General features: G+C 39.0%; 1 protein-coding gene across 6 annotated transcripts in view; it reads right to left on the bottom strand.

Moving 5' to 3' along the window:
- Positions 1-16,958, bottom strand: part of LOC115223847 (ras-specific guanine nucleotide-releasing factor 2) — a 670,879-nt gene that overhangs the window by 202,607 nt on the left and 451,314 nt on the right. For all 6 annotated transcript variants that reach the window (XR_003882837.2, XM_029794538.2, XM_029794547.2 and 3 more), the window contains one exon: positions 4,016-4,269. Coding sequence is in view for 5 of the 6 variants with exons in the window: in XM_029794538.2 (XP_029650398.1) it covers positions 4,016-4,269 (254 nt within the window). In the remaining variant the exon portion in view is untranslated. The remainder of the gene's footprint in view (positions 1-4,015; positions 4,270-16,958) is intronic.

Genomic DNA, 16,958 nt, shown 5'->3' with positions numbered 1-16,958 from the left:
CCCAGCTGGAAAGAGAGAGTAAAAAGAGATGGTGAGGGTGTACCATTGATGCACAAGATGAATATAAGAGAGAGAAAAGTGATAGAGAATTAGAAAGAATAGGTGTATGGTAAGTTTGCGAGAGAGTGTAAGGAGAGTGACAGATGGTTATAGATAGGGATAGAGGTAGACACAGTGAACAGGGAACATGAGTAAGGGGATCAGAGAGGAATCAGAGAAGGGGATAAGTGACAGTAATAGGGAGTTGATGTGAAGTGTAAAGGGATAATGGGTGCAAAATCAAATTCGTTGACTGGCATCTGTGCTAGTGGAGCGCTAAGAGCACCATCCGAGTGTGATCGTTACCAGCAATTGCCTTACTGGCACGTAAAAAAACATTTGAACAAGGTTGTTGCCAGTGCCACTGGACTGGCTCATGTGCTAGTGGCACGTAAAAAACACCATTTGAGCATGGCTGTTGCCAGTACTGTGCCGGTGGCACATAAAAGCACCGCTACACTCTCGGAGTGGTTGGTGTTAGGAAGGGCACCCAGCTGTAGAAACTCTGCCAGATCAAGATTGGAGCCTGGTGCAGCCATCTGGTTTGCCAGTCCTCAGTCAATTCGTCCAACCCATTTTAGCATGGAAAGTAGATGTTAAACGATGATGATGATGATGATGATGATGATGGATAGATGTTAGAAGATGAATTGTGGTGAAAGGCTTCACAGAACTTTATGATATGTATCATCATCTGCTCAAGCTTGCTCAGACATTCTGAACCCATGCATGCCATCTGTCTTCGTCCTATATTAGGATGAGGGAGGTCTTCAGGGAGGCATCTATTGTCTCTGGGAAATTGATCTATGTATGTTGTGTTTAGACAACCTGCTCTAGTATGGTCGTGCTTTGGTATCCATAGCAGCAGGTCCATAGAGTGCAAGCACATTTCCCTTATACTGGTCAAAATCACGGGTTGCCTTTTTGGCAAGGTGCAGAACCCATGAGCCACCTTGCCAAGGTCACAGTGAAATCCTGAAGCCCAAAAAGGGTTGGAAATCCCATCATCATTGGAAAGCAAGATGGTTGTAGGGAATGAAATGCAAGATATAAAAATACTTTGTCTTTAGGGTTTCTTCCCCCTTCACAGAACAAATTACACTTTTATGAATCGTAGGAGGGGAAACCCATCAGTGTTACTGGCACTGCAACCATCTATAAGACCTACGACCAAAGATGAGGAATTTGGAATTGAAAGACATTCCATAACTTGCATTAATTTTAGGAACTATTATATTTATGTATACATATATTTATACACATGCATGATCACACACATACATATACACATGCATGCACACACAACCACACACACACATACATACACATCAAAAGAGCTGTTCTTCACTCCTGCTCCAGAGCGTCAGCTGCGGGGTCACTCCGAAAAGCTCTATCTGTGACGATTTCATCTCAATCGAAGGAGAAGGGCTTTCTCCGTCTGGGTTGCGGATCCGTGGAATAAGCTGCTGGACGAGATAGTGAAGATGCCGACGACCGCTCGGTTCAAAGTCTCTCTTGACCAGAAATGGCCTGAACTCTTTGCATGAACACCCTCCCTGTACATAACTCCATGTCCCCCTACATGGCCTTGCTTTTTGAGCCAAAAAATTAACTTAACTTAACTTAACACGATAAGAATTATTATCAGCAAGTTTCTATCAGGAGCAACTAAGACAAAACATTCCAGTATTTAGTGTTTAATTCAAGAAATCATAGGTCATAGACAAATGTGTGTTTTAGTGTCAGAAATCGACTATGCATGGAATGTTATAACAAGAGCACAATAAAATAGGTTCCACAGTCTCAGTGAACCATTTACTAGCAATTCCAAAATTGATAAAACTTTGAATCCAAGGACAAAAACATCACCCAAACAACAAAACAAAAAATGACAAACCAAAAACAAAAAGAAAGCAAAACAAAAATCTGTAGAGTATGTAGCATCAAATAAAATGATCCAGCATGGCCATAGCCATAGTTTCTAAAACAAAAAAAAAAATGAACTGAAGTATTGTAAAGGTAGTAAGGTCCTGAGCATGCACACTCAATCCATAAAGCCTGAGAGCTTTATGGATTGAGGTATTGCTGTTTATAAATATATACAATAGGCCTCAAGGTGTCTGGGGAGAGTCATTTTCTTTTTGTGCCTTATAATTTAACACACTCACCGGTAAAATTTCCACTTATTTCTTATTTTTATTGTCCTAAAATTTTCGTTGCGTCTTGCAACCTTTTCAATAGCCTTGACTATTGAAAAGACTATTGAAAAGGTTGCAAGACGCAATGAAAATTTTAGGAAAATAAAAATAAGAAATAAGTGGAAATTTTACCGGTGAGTGTGTTAAATTATAAGGCACAAAAAGAAAATGACTCCCCAGACACAACAGAATATGCTTCAACACACGAACTCATAAAGAATCTTGCAAACCAAATCCAAAGACCTCAAGGTATTAGTTTGCCTAGGCACCTATAATGCTGTTGTGATGACCCTAGTTCTAAGATGTAGTTTACAAGCCAATTCTCAGACTTGCTATTTCCGGAGATATTGGCATTTTGCTATAGATAAGATATTGTTAGATTTGTTTCAGCTTATACAATACCCAAATATTCCCGGCCCCGTTCTGACATTTTTCTTTTCTTTTAGGGAGATTCAGTAGTTGCTATATTGAATAGATCGAATAATTTTGCTGTTAGATGGTAGCACAGATGTTCTGCTGTTTTTGGCTGGCTACTGTGATATCGATTGCATTATGAAACCATGAGATTTCATTGAAGTTATTGTACCCATAAATGTTTCGCATAGATTGCCTTAAGAAATACACAGAACAATTTCCTCTTCTCTTTCTTCATTCTCGTGATTCTTAAGTTAATTTATTAGTTTATTTGAATAAATTAGAATTTATTACTTTGCCATCTAATGTATAAAATTACAATATCTAAGAATCTGCATAAAGCAGCTGACAAATCTTAAACCACAGGGATGTAATATGTGTCTAGATATATGGACATTTATTTCTTTCCTTTCTGTGTTTCTTTACATCTAAATATATTTGCACACATGTAGACTCTCAGTCTCGTAAATCACTTTTTATCAATTGGTTTCAACCTGGAGTTAAGAGTGTGCATCAATGTTGTATCAATGTTCCAAATTATTTCAATAAATATTTTGGTTAAGAATATGATATCTATAGTCAGGCTAAATATCTCTTAGGTGCAGGCATAGCTGTGTGGTAAGAAGTTTGCTTCCTGACTACATGGTACTGGGTTCAGTCCCACTGCATGGCAACTTGGACAAGTGTCTTCTATTATACCTGTGGCCAACCAATGCCTTATGAGAGTATTTGGATGATAGAAACTGAAGTACCACATATATATGTGTGTGTATATATATATATATATATATATATATATATATATATATATATATAAAGTTAATCCAAACAAGAAAGCACAAAAGAACACAACAATGCGAGGACGTGGAACAAATATAGTATTATTAGATGCTCAGGAAAGAAGGAAAGAAGGAAAGAAGGAGGGTTTAACGTTTCGAGCGGAGCTCTTCGTCGGAAACATAGGAGAAGGAAAGATCCAGAGAAGGGAAGACAGAGGAAAAAAAATCGCCAATGGTACACACGAGGTCACATTTTGAAAGCCATATATATATATAATAATATTAGGGAGTATAGCCATATATATATATAATAATATTAGGGAGTATGACTCCAAACTTACAGGGAAAAATTCAATTTATTATATATACATATATATATATCTATGTATATGTGTCTTTATATCTGTGTTTGCCACCCCCAACCACCACTTCACAATCAATGTTGGTGTGTATATGCCCCTGTGACTTAGCATTTGGCAAAAGAAACTGATAAAATAAGTAGCAGGCTTAAAAAATAAAGTACTGAAACAAGTGAACGACAAAAGATAAAAAAACAAGAGAACATAACAACAAAGAGCAACTTACCTATTTAGAAATATAGAATTGACATCCTCGTGTGTGATGGGGGGTTTCTTAGAGCTGGCAGCCATCCTAAAAGGTCGAAGAAAACATGTAACAAGAGTGGATAGCTGCCTATTATATTCCTCTTCACTTTCAACCATATTGAACACAATGCTGTTACGTTTCCTCATGCTTTCGGCATGAGGAGAACGGATGTAGAGCTCCACAATTTGTTTCCAACGCCGTCGACAGAGCCAACCACGAAAAAAACTTTGAACCTGAAATATAAATGAAAATGCAGTCAAGATAATAATAATGCATCATCACCAGTGTTTTACTTTTAAATTTGTAAGTTGGCATGGGTTTGAGAATAACTTATTGAGGCAGAATTTTATGGCAAATTCCCTTTCTCTCATCGACCCTTTTAGCACTTTTCTTACAACATACAGGGATACTGCGGGCATTTTAAAACCACAATATACATAGTAGCACAAAAAGTAATTACTAACAAAAAAAAAACTAATATCTACCTTAACCCTTTAGAGTTTAATCTGGCCACATCTGGCCCAAATATTTTGACATGGAGGCACATGGATTAATGGTTAGGGTATTGAACTCATGATTGTAAGATTGTGGTTTCAATTCCTGGATTGGGCAATGCATTGTATTCTTGAGAAAAACACTTCATTTCACGTTGCTCCAATCCACTCAGCTGGCAAAAATGAGTAATACTGTGACGGATCAGGGTCCCATCCAGAAGGGGAATATATACAGCACGGAAACCAGGAAACTGGCCCTTATGAGTTGGCATGAGCCAAGAAGGTAACTTTAACCTTTTTTCCTTTTTTTTTTACAAAATATTATGTTAAAACTGACCAAGTCCAAACTCACACTTACCCTACAATGTTATTAAAGTATGCAAACACAGCATTGAAATCTTGGTGCTACAAGATAATATATGATTAATTCAAAACAATCATCATCATCGTTTAATGTCCGTTTTCCGCGCTAGCACGGGTTGGACGGTTCGACCGGGGTCTGGGAAGCCAGGGGCTGCACCAGGCTCCGGTCTGATCTGGCAGTGTTTCTACAGCTGGATGCCCTTCCTAATGCCAACCACTCCGCGAGTGTAGTGGGTGCTTTTTACCTGCCACTGGCACAGGTGCCAGGGGAGTCTGGCATCAGCCACAATCGGTTGGTGCTTTTAACATGCCACCGGCACGGAAGCCAGTCGAGGCGGCGCTGGCATCGGCCACGTTCGGATGGTGCTTTTTATGTGCCACCGGCAGAGAAGCCAGTCGAGGCGGCGCTGGCAACGGCCATGTTCGGATGGTGCTTTTTATGTGCCACCGGCACAGGTATCACAACTACTATTTCCATTGATATTTATTTCGATGTTTATGTACTTGACTCAACAGGTCTCCTCAAGCACAGCGGGATGTTCTGGAATCCAAGGTACTTTGAATGGGCAGGGGCTATGCGGAACTGGTGCCAGAAGCAGCCTGGGTCTTTGCAGTGAATAAAATAAGCTTTGCATTTGTCAAAGAAGTCCGAATATAAATGGGTTAATCTTTCAGTGACCAGAAACCGATATAAATGATTTCTCATCAGTCAGTAATTCATGATAAGTTGAAAAATAAAAAATGTAAGTTGGAAGAATTGATTCTTGTTATTCTTTATCTTTTTTGTCAAGAGAGAAGGCAATGCTTGTGACTATTTACAGAATTGCTGAGATTAGGAAGGTAGAAAGATGAAGATAGCCTCAAATGAAAGATTTTGACCTCAATGCTTGCCACAGAGTGGATTCCACTAAAAGCACTCATAATTCTACGAAAATTGAACTCAGAATGCAAAAAGCTGGAACAAACTTTGCATTACAGACTTTGCATTAATCTATGACATTACAGACTTTGCCTTCCATTTTTTCTTGGTTGATACAATAAAGTACCACTTGAGTGGTACTTTATTTTAACCAACATCTCTCACAATTGTTGGTCCAGCTCTTAAATTAGAAACAGTTATTATTAAAAATGCTGGAACAATTATTACAGGCGCAGGAGTGGCTGTGTGGTAAATAGCTTGTTTACCAACCACATGGTTCCGGGTTCAGTCCCACTGCGTGGCACCTTGGGCAAGTGTCTTCTACTATAGCCTCGGGCTGACCAAAGCCTTGTGAGTGGATTTGGTAGACGGAAACTGAAAGAAGCCCGTCGTATATATGTATATATATATATATGCGTGTGTGTGTTTGTGTGTCTGTGTTTGTCCCCCTAGTATTGCTTGACAACCGATGCTGGTGTGTTTACGTCCCCGTAACTTAGCGGTTCGGCAAAAGAGACCGATAGAACAAGTACTGGGCTTACAAAAGAATAAGTCCCGGGGTCGGGTTGCTCGATTAAAAGGCGGTGCTCCAGCATGGCCGCAGTCAAATGACTGAAACAAGTAAAAGAGTAAAAGAGAGTATACCAGTTGAGAGATGAAAACCTTATGGGAACCTTTAACCTTTTAGTATCCAAACTGGCCACATATGGCCCAAATATTCTACCTGTTTTATGTTTGGTTGTTTAGACGCATGAGTCCAATTCCTGGATCAGTCAAACTATATATATCCTGGTTCAAGAGAAATGGACTAGATGCATCATAAGTTGGGAGAACATGGAATGAAAACAATCCAGGATTTAATAAAGGCTTTGGCTTGAAGTTCCAATAATGTTACCAAATATGACAGACACCTTTAGAAGGCTGGAAGGGAAATAGCTGAAATGTTGTGGTTATAATAATCAACTTGAGAGTATTAGCTTGAACACATTAGTGTATAAAAGCAAAAATAGGTGTAGGAGTGGCTGTGTGGTAAGTAGCTTGCTTACCAATCACATGGTTCCGGGTTCAATCCCACTGCGTGGCACCTTGGGCAAGTATCTTTTACTATAGCCTCGGGCCAACCAAAGCCTTGTGAGTGGATTTGGTAGACGGAAACTGAAAGAAGCCTGTCGTATATATGTATATATATATATATATATATATATATGTATGTGTGTGTGTATATGTTTGTGCGTCTGTGTTTGTCCCCCTAGCATTGCTTGACAACCAATGTTGGGGTGTTTACATCCCCATAACTTAATGGTTTGGCAAAAGAGACCGATAGAATAAGTACTAGGCTTACAAAGATTAAGTCCTGGGGTCGATTTGCTCGACTAAAGGCGGTGCTCCAGCATGGCTGCAGTCAAATGACTGAAACCAGTAAAAGAGTAAAAGAGTAAAGAGTAACTGACTTTAAAAACAGATAGAAATCTGTGTCAACAGAATTGCGTTGAGTTCCTTAATTCATTCATTAGGTTTTTATTTAACTTATTATGTTTCCATTTTCATCCTCTCACGTCACAAACACACACAGACTGTTGCTGGGTGAGAAACCAAAACCTCTTCTAATTATTGTAAATGCGAGATTTCAATAATTTTATGAATGCTGGCATGCCTGAATAGTTAACAGGTTTGCTTCCCAAACACATAGTTATGAGTTCAGTCCCACTCTACTGTGTTATGGGCAACTATTTCCCTTGGTTGACCAAAGCCTTGAGAATAGATTTGGTAGACAGAAACTGAAAGAAGCTTGAGGAAGGGCAGTGAGCAGGCAGAATTGTTTGCACACAATGTAAAATGCTTCGGGGCATTTTGTCTGTACTTATATTCCAAGTAAAAATTTTACTGAGGTTGACTTTGCTTTGTTGACTTTCATCCTTTTGGGGTTGATAAAGTAAGTACCTGTTTCTTTACTACCCACAAGGGGTTAAACACAGAGAGGACAAACAAGGACAGACAAACGGATTAAGTCGATTATATCGGCCCCAGTGTGGAACTGGTACTTAATTTATCGACCCTGAAAGGATGAAAGGCAAAGTCGACCTCGGCGGAATTTGAACTCAGAACGTAACGGCAGACGAAATACGGCTACGCATTTCTCCCGACGTGCTAACATTTCTGCCAGCTTGCCGCCTTAAAGTAAGTACCAGTTGAGCACTGGTGATTGATGTAAACAACTTAACCCCTCTTTGAAATTGCTGGCCTTGTACCAAAATTTGAAACCAATATCTTATTTAGGAAGAGCAATACAAATAACTTGGTGTAAAAACTCAATATTCATATGCTTCAAGAAACAAAAAAAAAAAACGTTAGTCAAGTATAGAGTGTAATAAGAGATTATATAAATAACAAGGGAACAAGAAATTATATAATGACCTTCATTAGCTTACAGCCGTTTCTGCTATAAGAGATAATGCACGCTTAGTTTAGTGCTTGTGTATCACCTTAAACATGTATATGTATGTGTCTGTGTGTATTTGTTTGTTTCTTCTTGTGACATCATGAAATAGTTGTAAATGAATGTTGCTGTCACACAAGGGGGTGTACTTTATATCCAACCTTTTGTAAAAAAACTGGCTAGACATGGGGAAATATTGGTTTCAAATTTTGGCACCAGACCAGCAATTTCAGGAGAGAGAGAGAGAGAGGATAAGTCGATTAGACCGACCCCAGTGCTCAGCTGATACTCATTTTATTGACCCCAAAATGGATGAAAGGCAAAGTTGACCCCAGTGGCATTTGAACTCAGAACATAAAGCCAGACAAAATGTCCCTAGGCATTTCGTCCAGTGTGCTAATGATCCTGAACTGCTTGATGCCTTGCCATGAGGAAATATTACTTTGCTTGGAAACAGGTGCAGATTGGCAAGAAGAAGGGTGTCCAGCCATAGAAAATCTGTTGCGATGAATTCCATCTGACCCATACAAGCATGGTAAAAGTAGGTATGTTAGTTAGTTAGTTAATTTTTTGGCTCAAAAAGCAAGAAGCAAGGCCATGTAGGGGGACATGGAGTTAAGTACAGGGTGGTGTTCATGTAAAGAGTTCAGGCCACTTGAGGTCAAGGGAGACTTTGAACAAAGCGGTCGTCGGCATCTTCACCATCTCGTCTGGCAGCTTGTTCCACGGATCCGCAACCCGGACGGAGAAAGCTCCTCTCCTTCGATTGAGATAAAATCGTCGCAGATAGAGCTTTTCGGAATGACCCCGCAGCCGACGCTCTGGAGCAGGAGTGAAGAACAGCTCTTTCGAGAGGTTACACTTTCCGCTTATGATGTTGTGAGCAAGAATGAGATCACCACGGCGTCGTCGTTTTTCTAGAGAATAAAGGTCGAGCGTCTTCAGCCTTTCTTCATAAGACAAATTCTTGAGACCATGAACCATGCGGGTAGCCAGCTTCTGGACTCTTTCGAGATGCTGTATGTCTTTGAGGAGATAAGGAGAAGAGGCTTGAATCCCGTATTATGATGATGATGATGATGATGATGATGATGTCATGATCATGATGATGATGGTGGTGGTGGTGGTGGTGATGACTGTGTACAAATTCTCTAATGCAGTGACTTAGATTGTTGAAATGACTGTACATTACAATAATGATGTTAGTCAGTTCCAGGAAAACCTTAACGAAGCCCGGGATATTGATGATTACGTTAATTAACCAAGGGGGGGGGATATCTGCTGATTGCATTATCTGATGTGACATGTCTTGTTTTAAAACATATAAAATAAGATTTGAGAGAGAGATTTGGCAGCTATTTTTAGCAGGTAGAGCAATCTTGTAGCAGTTTCCTTATTGGCTCATAACACATTATAATTGTTTTTATAGGGCCATTAGATTTGTTTGTAGTATTTTGGAACATATTCTGAAATAAATGTGTAATGGCAATTCTTGCCAAGCACTTGCGTAATCACTAAAAGAAGGCTATAAATAGGAGCTGATTATTTTCATCGCAACATTACAGAATATTGTTGTTGAAATTTTCAAACAGATTAAATGTACAACAAAATAGCTTGATACATATGTCTTATTGTGATAATTAAAAGAAATTTTTGAGGTATATTTTGACATTTTCATTTCAGATAAACTTAGATAAATTTCCTTTTTTTTTCTTTTTTTATTATCCTCAAAACATTATCTGTACAGAGAAGTATAGAGTTAGTAAGAAAATAAAAATAAAACGAAATAAAATTCTATAGAAGGTTTTAAACAAATGCATGTCAATAAGAAAAAGAAATTAAGAGGGAAAACAAACAAAAAGATCAAAAGCAAAAGGAAAAGAAAAAATAAAAGAGAAGGAAAAGGAGTGAATAAAACGGAACAGAGAAAAACAGGTGGAAAAAACAAAAAGAAAGTTACAAATCTATGAGTGAAAAATATCAGTGTTGAATATAGCGGTTTATTTGTCATATTACATCTAAATGAATATTCTCATAAATCTCTTCTGAGACTGTCAGATTGAATATCTTAACACAATCTGAAAAATAAAAGTGCCAAATAAACTAATCTGGTAAAAACATATCGCAATTCATCGAGCATGTACAGGTTATAAATGGACTTGTTTTTGAAAGCATCTTGAATAAAATATATTTTCATTCCTCCTTTTCATTTCATATTCCTAGTTTGTTGTTAAGACAAGCTATTAGCATGTTTTCGTGTCTTGTTCGAAAAGCAAAAGGTCACCTGTTATCGAGCAGTTCTGTGGTGGCTCAGAAGTAAGAAGAGGCAGGGAATATTAGATATACTCTTTACTCTTTTACTTGTTTCAGTCATTTGACTGCGGCCATGCTGGAGCACCGCCTTTAGTCGAGAAAATCGACCCCGGGACTTATTCTTTTGTAAGCCCAGTACTTATTCTATCGGTCTCTTTTGCCGAACCGCTAAGTGACGGGGACGTAAACACACCAGCATCAGTTGTCAAGCAATGCTAGGGGAACAAACACAAGCACACAAACACACACACACACACACACACATATATATATATATATATGTGTATATATATACATATATACGACAGGCTTCTTACAGTTTCCGTCTACAAAATCCACTCACAAGGCTTTGGTCGGCCCGGAGCTATAGCAGAAGACACTTGCCCAAGGTGCCACGCAGTGGGACTGAACCCGGAACCATGTGGTTGGTTAGCAAGCTACTTACCACACAGCCACTCCTGCGCCCATATTATAATAATAATAATAATAATAATAATAATAATAATAATAATAATATAATAATAATAATCTTGCCTTAGACTCTCAACTGAACACGTTGCTGCCAGAGCACTTTTTTTCTTATTGAATCACGAAGAGAAAATTCATGCTCAGAATTGTCAGCTACAGCTTATTTAATCAATTACACCTGCTGAATCTACATTCTACTTTCTACAGGGACTTTTAAATTTAATATATTAGGATATTGCTGCCAGGTAAGAATAATAAATATTTATTTAATGGAAAATTGGCAATTATATTAACAAGCCACCTCACTTTAGAGACGGATGCGGTTCCTTTAGCATGTGACTAGTTGTTTTTAAGTAGCTTCAGTCAGCTCCGTTCAAGCAGAAACATGGCATGGAGCTATTCCAGAGGTTTATCACTACATACGTAATAGACCTTAATTTCTGCTGAGGTCACACAGCACACTTCTTTTAATAAGATATGATTAGGATGATGTTTGGGATAGTAGAATCCAATGATTTTGAGATTGCTAAGGCAAAAGATGCTGGTGGAAACTTATCTATGAAACAATACTGCATGCTTTAATAATATAACATAATAATATGATATAATATAATATAATATAATGTAATATAATATAATATAATATAATATGTTAAGGCAGCAAGTTTGGCAGAAACGTTAGCATGCCTGGCGAAATGCTTAACAGTATTTCGTCTGTCTTTACGTTCTGAGTTCAAATTCTGCCAAAGTCAACTTTGCCTTTCATCCTTTCAGGATCGATAAATTAAGTACCAGTTGCATACTGGAGTCGATCTAATCGACTGGCCCCGTCCCCCAAAATTTCGGGCCTTCTGCCTGGAGTAGAAAAGAATATAACATTATGTTTAAAAATAGTGTGTACACCAGTGTACAAAATTAATAGCCACAGTGATATTCATAAACTGAACAAGGAATATACACATGGTGACCCCTTGCAAACAGTTTGTACAAGGGAGATACTCTTTACTCTTTTACTCTTTTACTTGTTTCAGCCATTTGACTGCGGCCATGCTGGAGCACCGCCTTTAATCGAGCAACTCGACCCCGGGACTTATTCTTTGTAAGCCCAGTACTTATTCTATTGGTCTCTTTTGCCAAACCGCTAAGTTCTGGGGACGTAAACACACCAGCATCGGTTGTCAAGCAATGCTAGGGGGACAAACACACACACGCATATATATATATACAACGGGCTTCTTTCAGTTTCCGTTTACCAAATCCACTCACAAGGCATTGGTCGGCCCGGGGCTATAGCAGAAGACACTTGCCCAAGGTGCCATGCAGTGGGACTGAACCCGGAACCATGTGGTTGGTTAGCAAGCTACTTACCACACAACCACTCATGCACCTAGATAATCACTTTTTAAAATAATTTTTGGTGGGATTGGAAGTTTGAATCAGAAATGAAGAAATAAAAAAGAAGAAGCATAGAATATACATATTTCAAGTGTTTTGTTGCTTACTTATAAGGAAATTAAAAAAAATTTCTAGAATATTTATGTTACAAGGTATGAATATTTATAAACAGGCATGAATCAGGATCTTATCTAAAGATGATTTTTCAAGATAGGTGGTGTCTTTTTACTTGCTGAGTCTGGAAGAAGAAGCAGCATCCCTGGCTTCAAGAGGCCACCTGAGACTGATTTCATTGCTGCTACGAATGTTATACTTAATGTTGGAAGTTGATACCTTCAAGAAAGGCATGATCAGGATGGAGATTTAGTAGATCAATATTCTGTGAAAGAAGAACTGGATGTAGTTATCTGTGTTGGGCTTATGGGACTGGGCACAACATGGGTGATAAATAAACCAACAATACTTGAAGGGAGTGGTTTGAAACTAGTCAGCTTTAAGGAAGTGGGTAGTAAATGAACTTATTCGAATATTAAGCCTGTTTTTCAAATTATTTACTCTGCTTGCAAAGACCTGTTGAGGCAAGGGAAATCGAAATCACTCAAAAATCAATGGAAATTGTAGTTGTGATACCAGTGCCGGTGGCACGTAAAAGAACCATCCGAATGTGGCCGTTGCCAGTGCCACCCTGACTGGCCTCTGTGCTGGTGGCACATAAAAAGGACCAACCGATTGTGGACGTTGCCAGCCTCGCCTGGCACCTGTGCCGGTGGCACGTAAAAAGCACCCACTACACTCTCGGAGTGGTCGGCGTTAGGAAGGGCATCCAGCTGTAGAAACACTACCAAATCAGACTGGGCCTGGTGCAGTCTCCTGGCTTCCCAGACCCCAGTCGAACCGTCCAACCCATGCTAGCATGGAAAGCGGACGTTAAATGATGATGATGATGATGATCCTCAATGTGTTGTAAATAAAGTATTTCAGTTTATATAATCCCTATTCACCTTCAGGTGATGTTCCCACTCTAAATTGAGGATTGAACTTGGAGCTTTTGTTTTGTCAACTGGCTAAATTGATTGGGGATTATACTAATCAAAACACAAATGAGGAAAAGGGAAAATAAGTCAGCTCTTTGAAACTCATTACAGAGAAAATAATAAGAAAATGTAGTTATTTAACTGTTGTTTTATAATTCTTGTGGCAGTGTAGAGTAAACTGGAACAAGATGAAATGAAGTGGCCTTACTAAGGGACACAACATGACAAGTGGTTCAGGAATTGAACCTATGCCTCATGGTCATGAGACTAATACTCTAACCATTACACCTCATGGCTTCATAAGTGGAGGGCTATATTTCCTTAAAGCTATGTAGGTACCTAAAATACTTTCACTAAAGAATGATACACGGTACCAAGACATCTTTGCTTTTGAATGATGGTTGTGCTTTCCTTCTGTTTTTATTATGTGGTTGCGTGATGAACATCTAGAATGATCTGCTGAAATCCAGTCTGCAGCACAATCTTCTCGACATATTCAGAAGTTTTATGGTGATGCTGGGTGAATGCTAACAAGATAACATATGAAGATAACATATAGTAATGACTGAATTTATTACAGGACATTGATAATCTAGTAATACACTACCAGTATAGACATGCAACTGATATTGCATCTACATGGCCGTTGCCAGCCTCGCCTGGCTCCAGTGCTGGTGGCACGTAAAAAGCACCATCCAATCATGGCCGTTTGCCAGACTCATCTGGCACCTGTGCCGGTGGCACGTAAAAAGCACCCACTACACTCAAGGAGCAGTTGGCGTTAGGAAGGGCATCCAGCCGTAGAAACATTGCCAGATCAAACTGGGCCTGGTGCAGCCTTCTGGCTTCCCAGACCCCAGTTGAACCGTCCAACCCATGCCAGCATGGAAAGCGGACGCTAAACGATGATGATGATGATGATGATGATGATAAATGTGTATTTCTTTATTGTGTAGATTTTACTTTTATTTTAATGGTGAAAGTAACAAGCTACTGTTTTTGTTTAGCTACAGGTCAGCTCTCATCATTTAGGCCTATGTTTAAATATGTTCCAGTCATGAAGATCCCATTTTTTGCTCAGATATAGTGCATCAAAACTACATTATCTAATGAATCCTGTTTCAAAAGATTGTAATATATATTTCTTTACTATCCACAAGGGGCTAAACACAGAGGGGATAAGCAAGGACAGACAAACGGATTAAGTCGATTACATCGATCCCAGTGCGTAACTGGTACTTAATTTATCGACCCCGGAAGGATGAAAGGCAAAGTCGACCTCGGCGGAATTTGAACTCAGAACGTAACGGCAGACGAATAGAGAGAGTTTTTACCAGAATTTCTGAGACTAAGATCAGGTGTGGCTATGTGGTAAGAAGTTTGGTTCCTAATCATATAGTTTTGGGTTCTGCTCCACTGCATCGCACCTGGGGCAAGAGTCTTCTGCTATAGCCCCAGGCTGAATAAAACCTTGTGAGAGGATTTGGTTGACAGAAACTACCGGCCTGTCAAATGTGTGTGTGTGTGTGAGAGAGAGAGTAAGCAAGTGTGTATGAGTATGTGTGTGTGTGCATGTGAGTGTGTGTGTGAATGAGTGTGTGTACGCGTGTGTGTGAGTGAGTGTGTGAGTCAGTGTACATTCTATCGGTTTCTTTTGCCCAACTGCTATGTTACAAGGACGTAAACACACCAACACTGGTTGTCAAGCAGTGATGGGGGACAAACACACACACACACACACATGACAGGCTTCTTTTCAGGTTCAATCTACCAAATCCATTCACATGACTTTGGTTGACCTGAGGCTATAATAGAAGACACTTGCCCAAGGTGCCATGCAGAATGAACCCAGAACCATGTGGTTGGGAAGCAAGCTTTTTACCACAGCCACCCTTGCACCTATATATATATAGAGAGAGGCGCAGGAGTGGCTGTGTGGTAAGTAGCTTGCTTACCGACCACATGGTTCCGGGTTCAGTCCCACTGCGTGGCACCTTGGGCAAGTGTCTTCTGCTATAGCCTCGGGCTGACCAAAGCCTTGTGAGTGGATTTGGTAGATGGAAACTGAAAGAAGCCTGTCGTATATATTTACATATATGTATATATGTATGTGTGTGTATATGTTTGTGTGTCTGCGTTTGTCCCCCTAGCATTGCTTGACAACCGATGCTGGTGTGTTTACGTCCCCGTCACTTAGCGGTTCGGCAAAAGAGACCGATAAAATAAGTACTGGGCTTACAAAGAATAAGTCCTGGGGTCGATTTGCTCGACTAAAGGTGGTGCTCCAGCATGGCCGCACTCAAATAACTGAAACAAGTAAAAAAGAGAAAAAGAAAGAAAGAGATTCGTCTTCCACACAGTTTTTCTCTTATAAATTCATCCACAAGGTATTCTTTGTTGGCCCAGGGCTATAGAAGGAGACACTTCCCCATGGTGCTGTACAGTGGGGACTGAACCTGAAACCACGTGGTTACAATACAAGCTTCTGCATAAGTTTTATGTTTGATAAAATACTACCCTTTTTATTCCTAACTATCAGAATCTAAACCCTTACCTCTTTCTTTACGCAATTAATTCTCTATATGGTTTGAAGATAATTTAAAATTACTCTTTCACATCACTAGTTTTAGTAAACGACCAAAGTATCTAAAACTAATCTGAAAATATAGGATGCATTTCAATGGAATAAAACATTTATTGCATTTACAGTATTTTAAGCTTGGTTGAGCTCAACAGCCAAAGGCAAAATGATTGTTATGGATATCATAGGTAAGCGACTGAGTAAATAACAGAATGTGAATTTGTAGTTGTATGTATGTATGCATGTATGTATGTATGTGCGTGTGTGTATCCTTTAAGTTTGTTTATGGGAAGCATTTTCAATATATATTTAAAAGTTCCTATTCTATTATGCTGGCATGAGACTAATGATATACCAACTGGTGATACCACTGAATTGTGCTGATATAATGTAGGATAAATGTAGTAATAATAATAATAATAATAATAATTATATATTTTTTTTTTTTAGACATCCACCAGTACAACACAAAAAAACAACCAAATATATGGCACACTAGGCATAACAACAACGTGAACTTCCAACCTCTTGTCTCTTGAGGTCTCCGGGTGAGACTTGAAGCCAACTTGTACAAATATAAAGCAAAAGTCAAACATATAATAATAATAATAATAATAATAATAATAATAATAATAATAATAATAATTATAATAATCTTTGGATGGAATTTATAAATATTTTGATGCATCACAGCGTGTATTATATATATATAGGTGCAGGAGTGGCTGTGTGGTAAGTAGCTTGCTTACGAACCACATGGTTCCGGGTTCAGTCCCACTGCGTGGCACCTTGGGCAAGTGTCTTCTACTATAGCCTCGAGCCAACCAAAGCCTTGAGAGTGGATTTGGTAGACGGAAACTGAAAGAAGCCCGTCGTATATATGTGTATATATATATCTGCATGTGTGTGTGTTTGTGT

The sequence above is a fragment of the Octopus sinensis genome, linkage group LG2, assembly GCF_006345805.1.
Source record: "Octopus sinensis linkage group LG2, ASM634580v1, whole genome shotgun sequence".
In the NCBI taxonomy this organism is placed as follows: domain Eukaryota; kingdom Metazoa; phylum Mollusca; class Cephalopoda; order Octopoda; family Octopodidae; genus Octopus; species Octopus sinensis.
The sequence above is the reverse complement of the archived record's forward strand: the minus strand, read 5'-3'. Positions and strand labels throughout refer to the sequence as shown.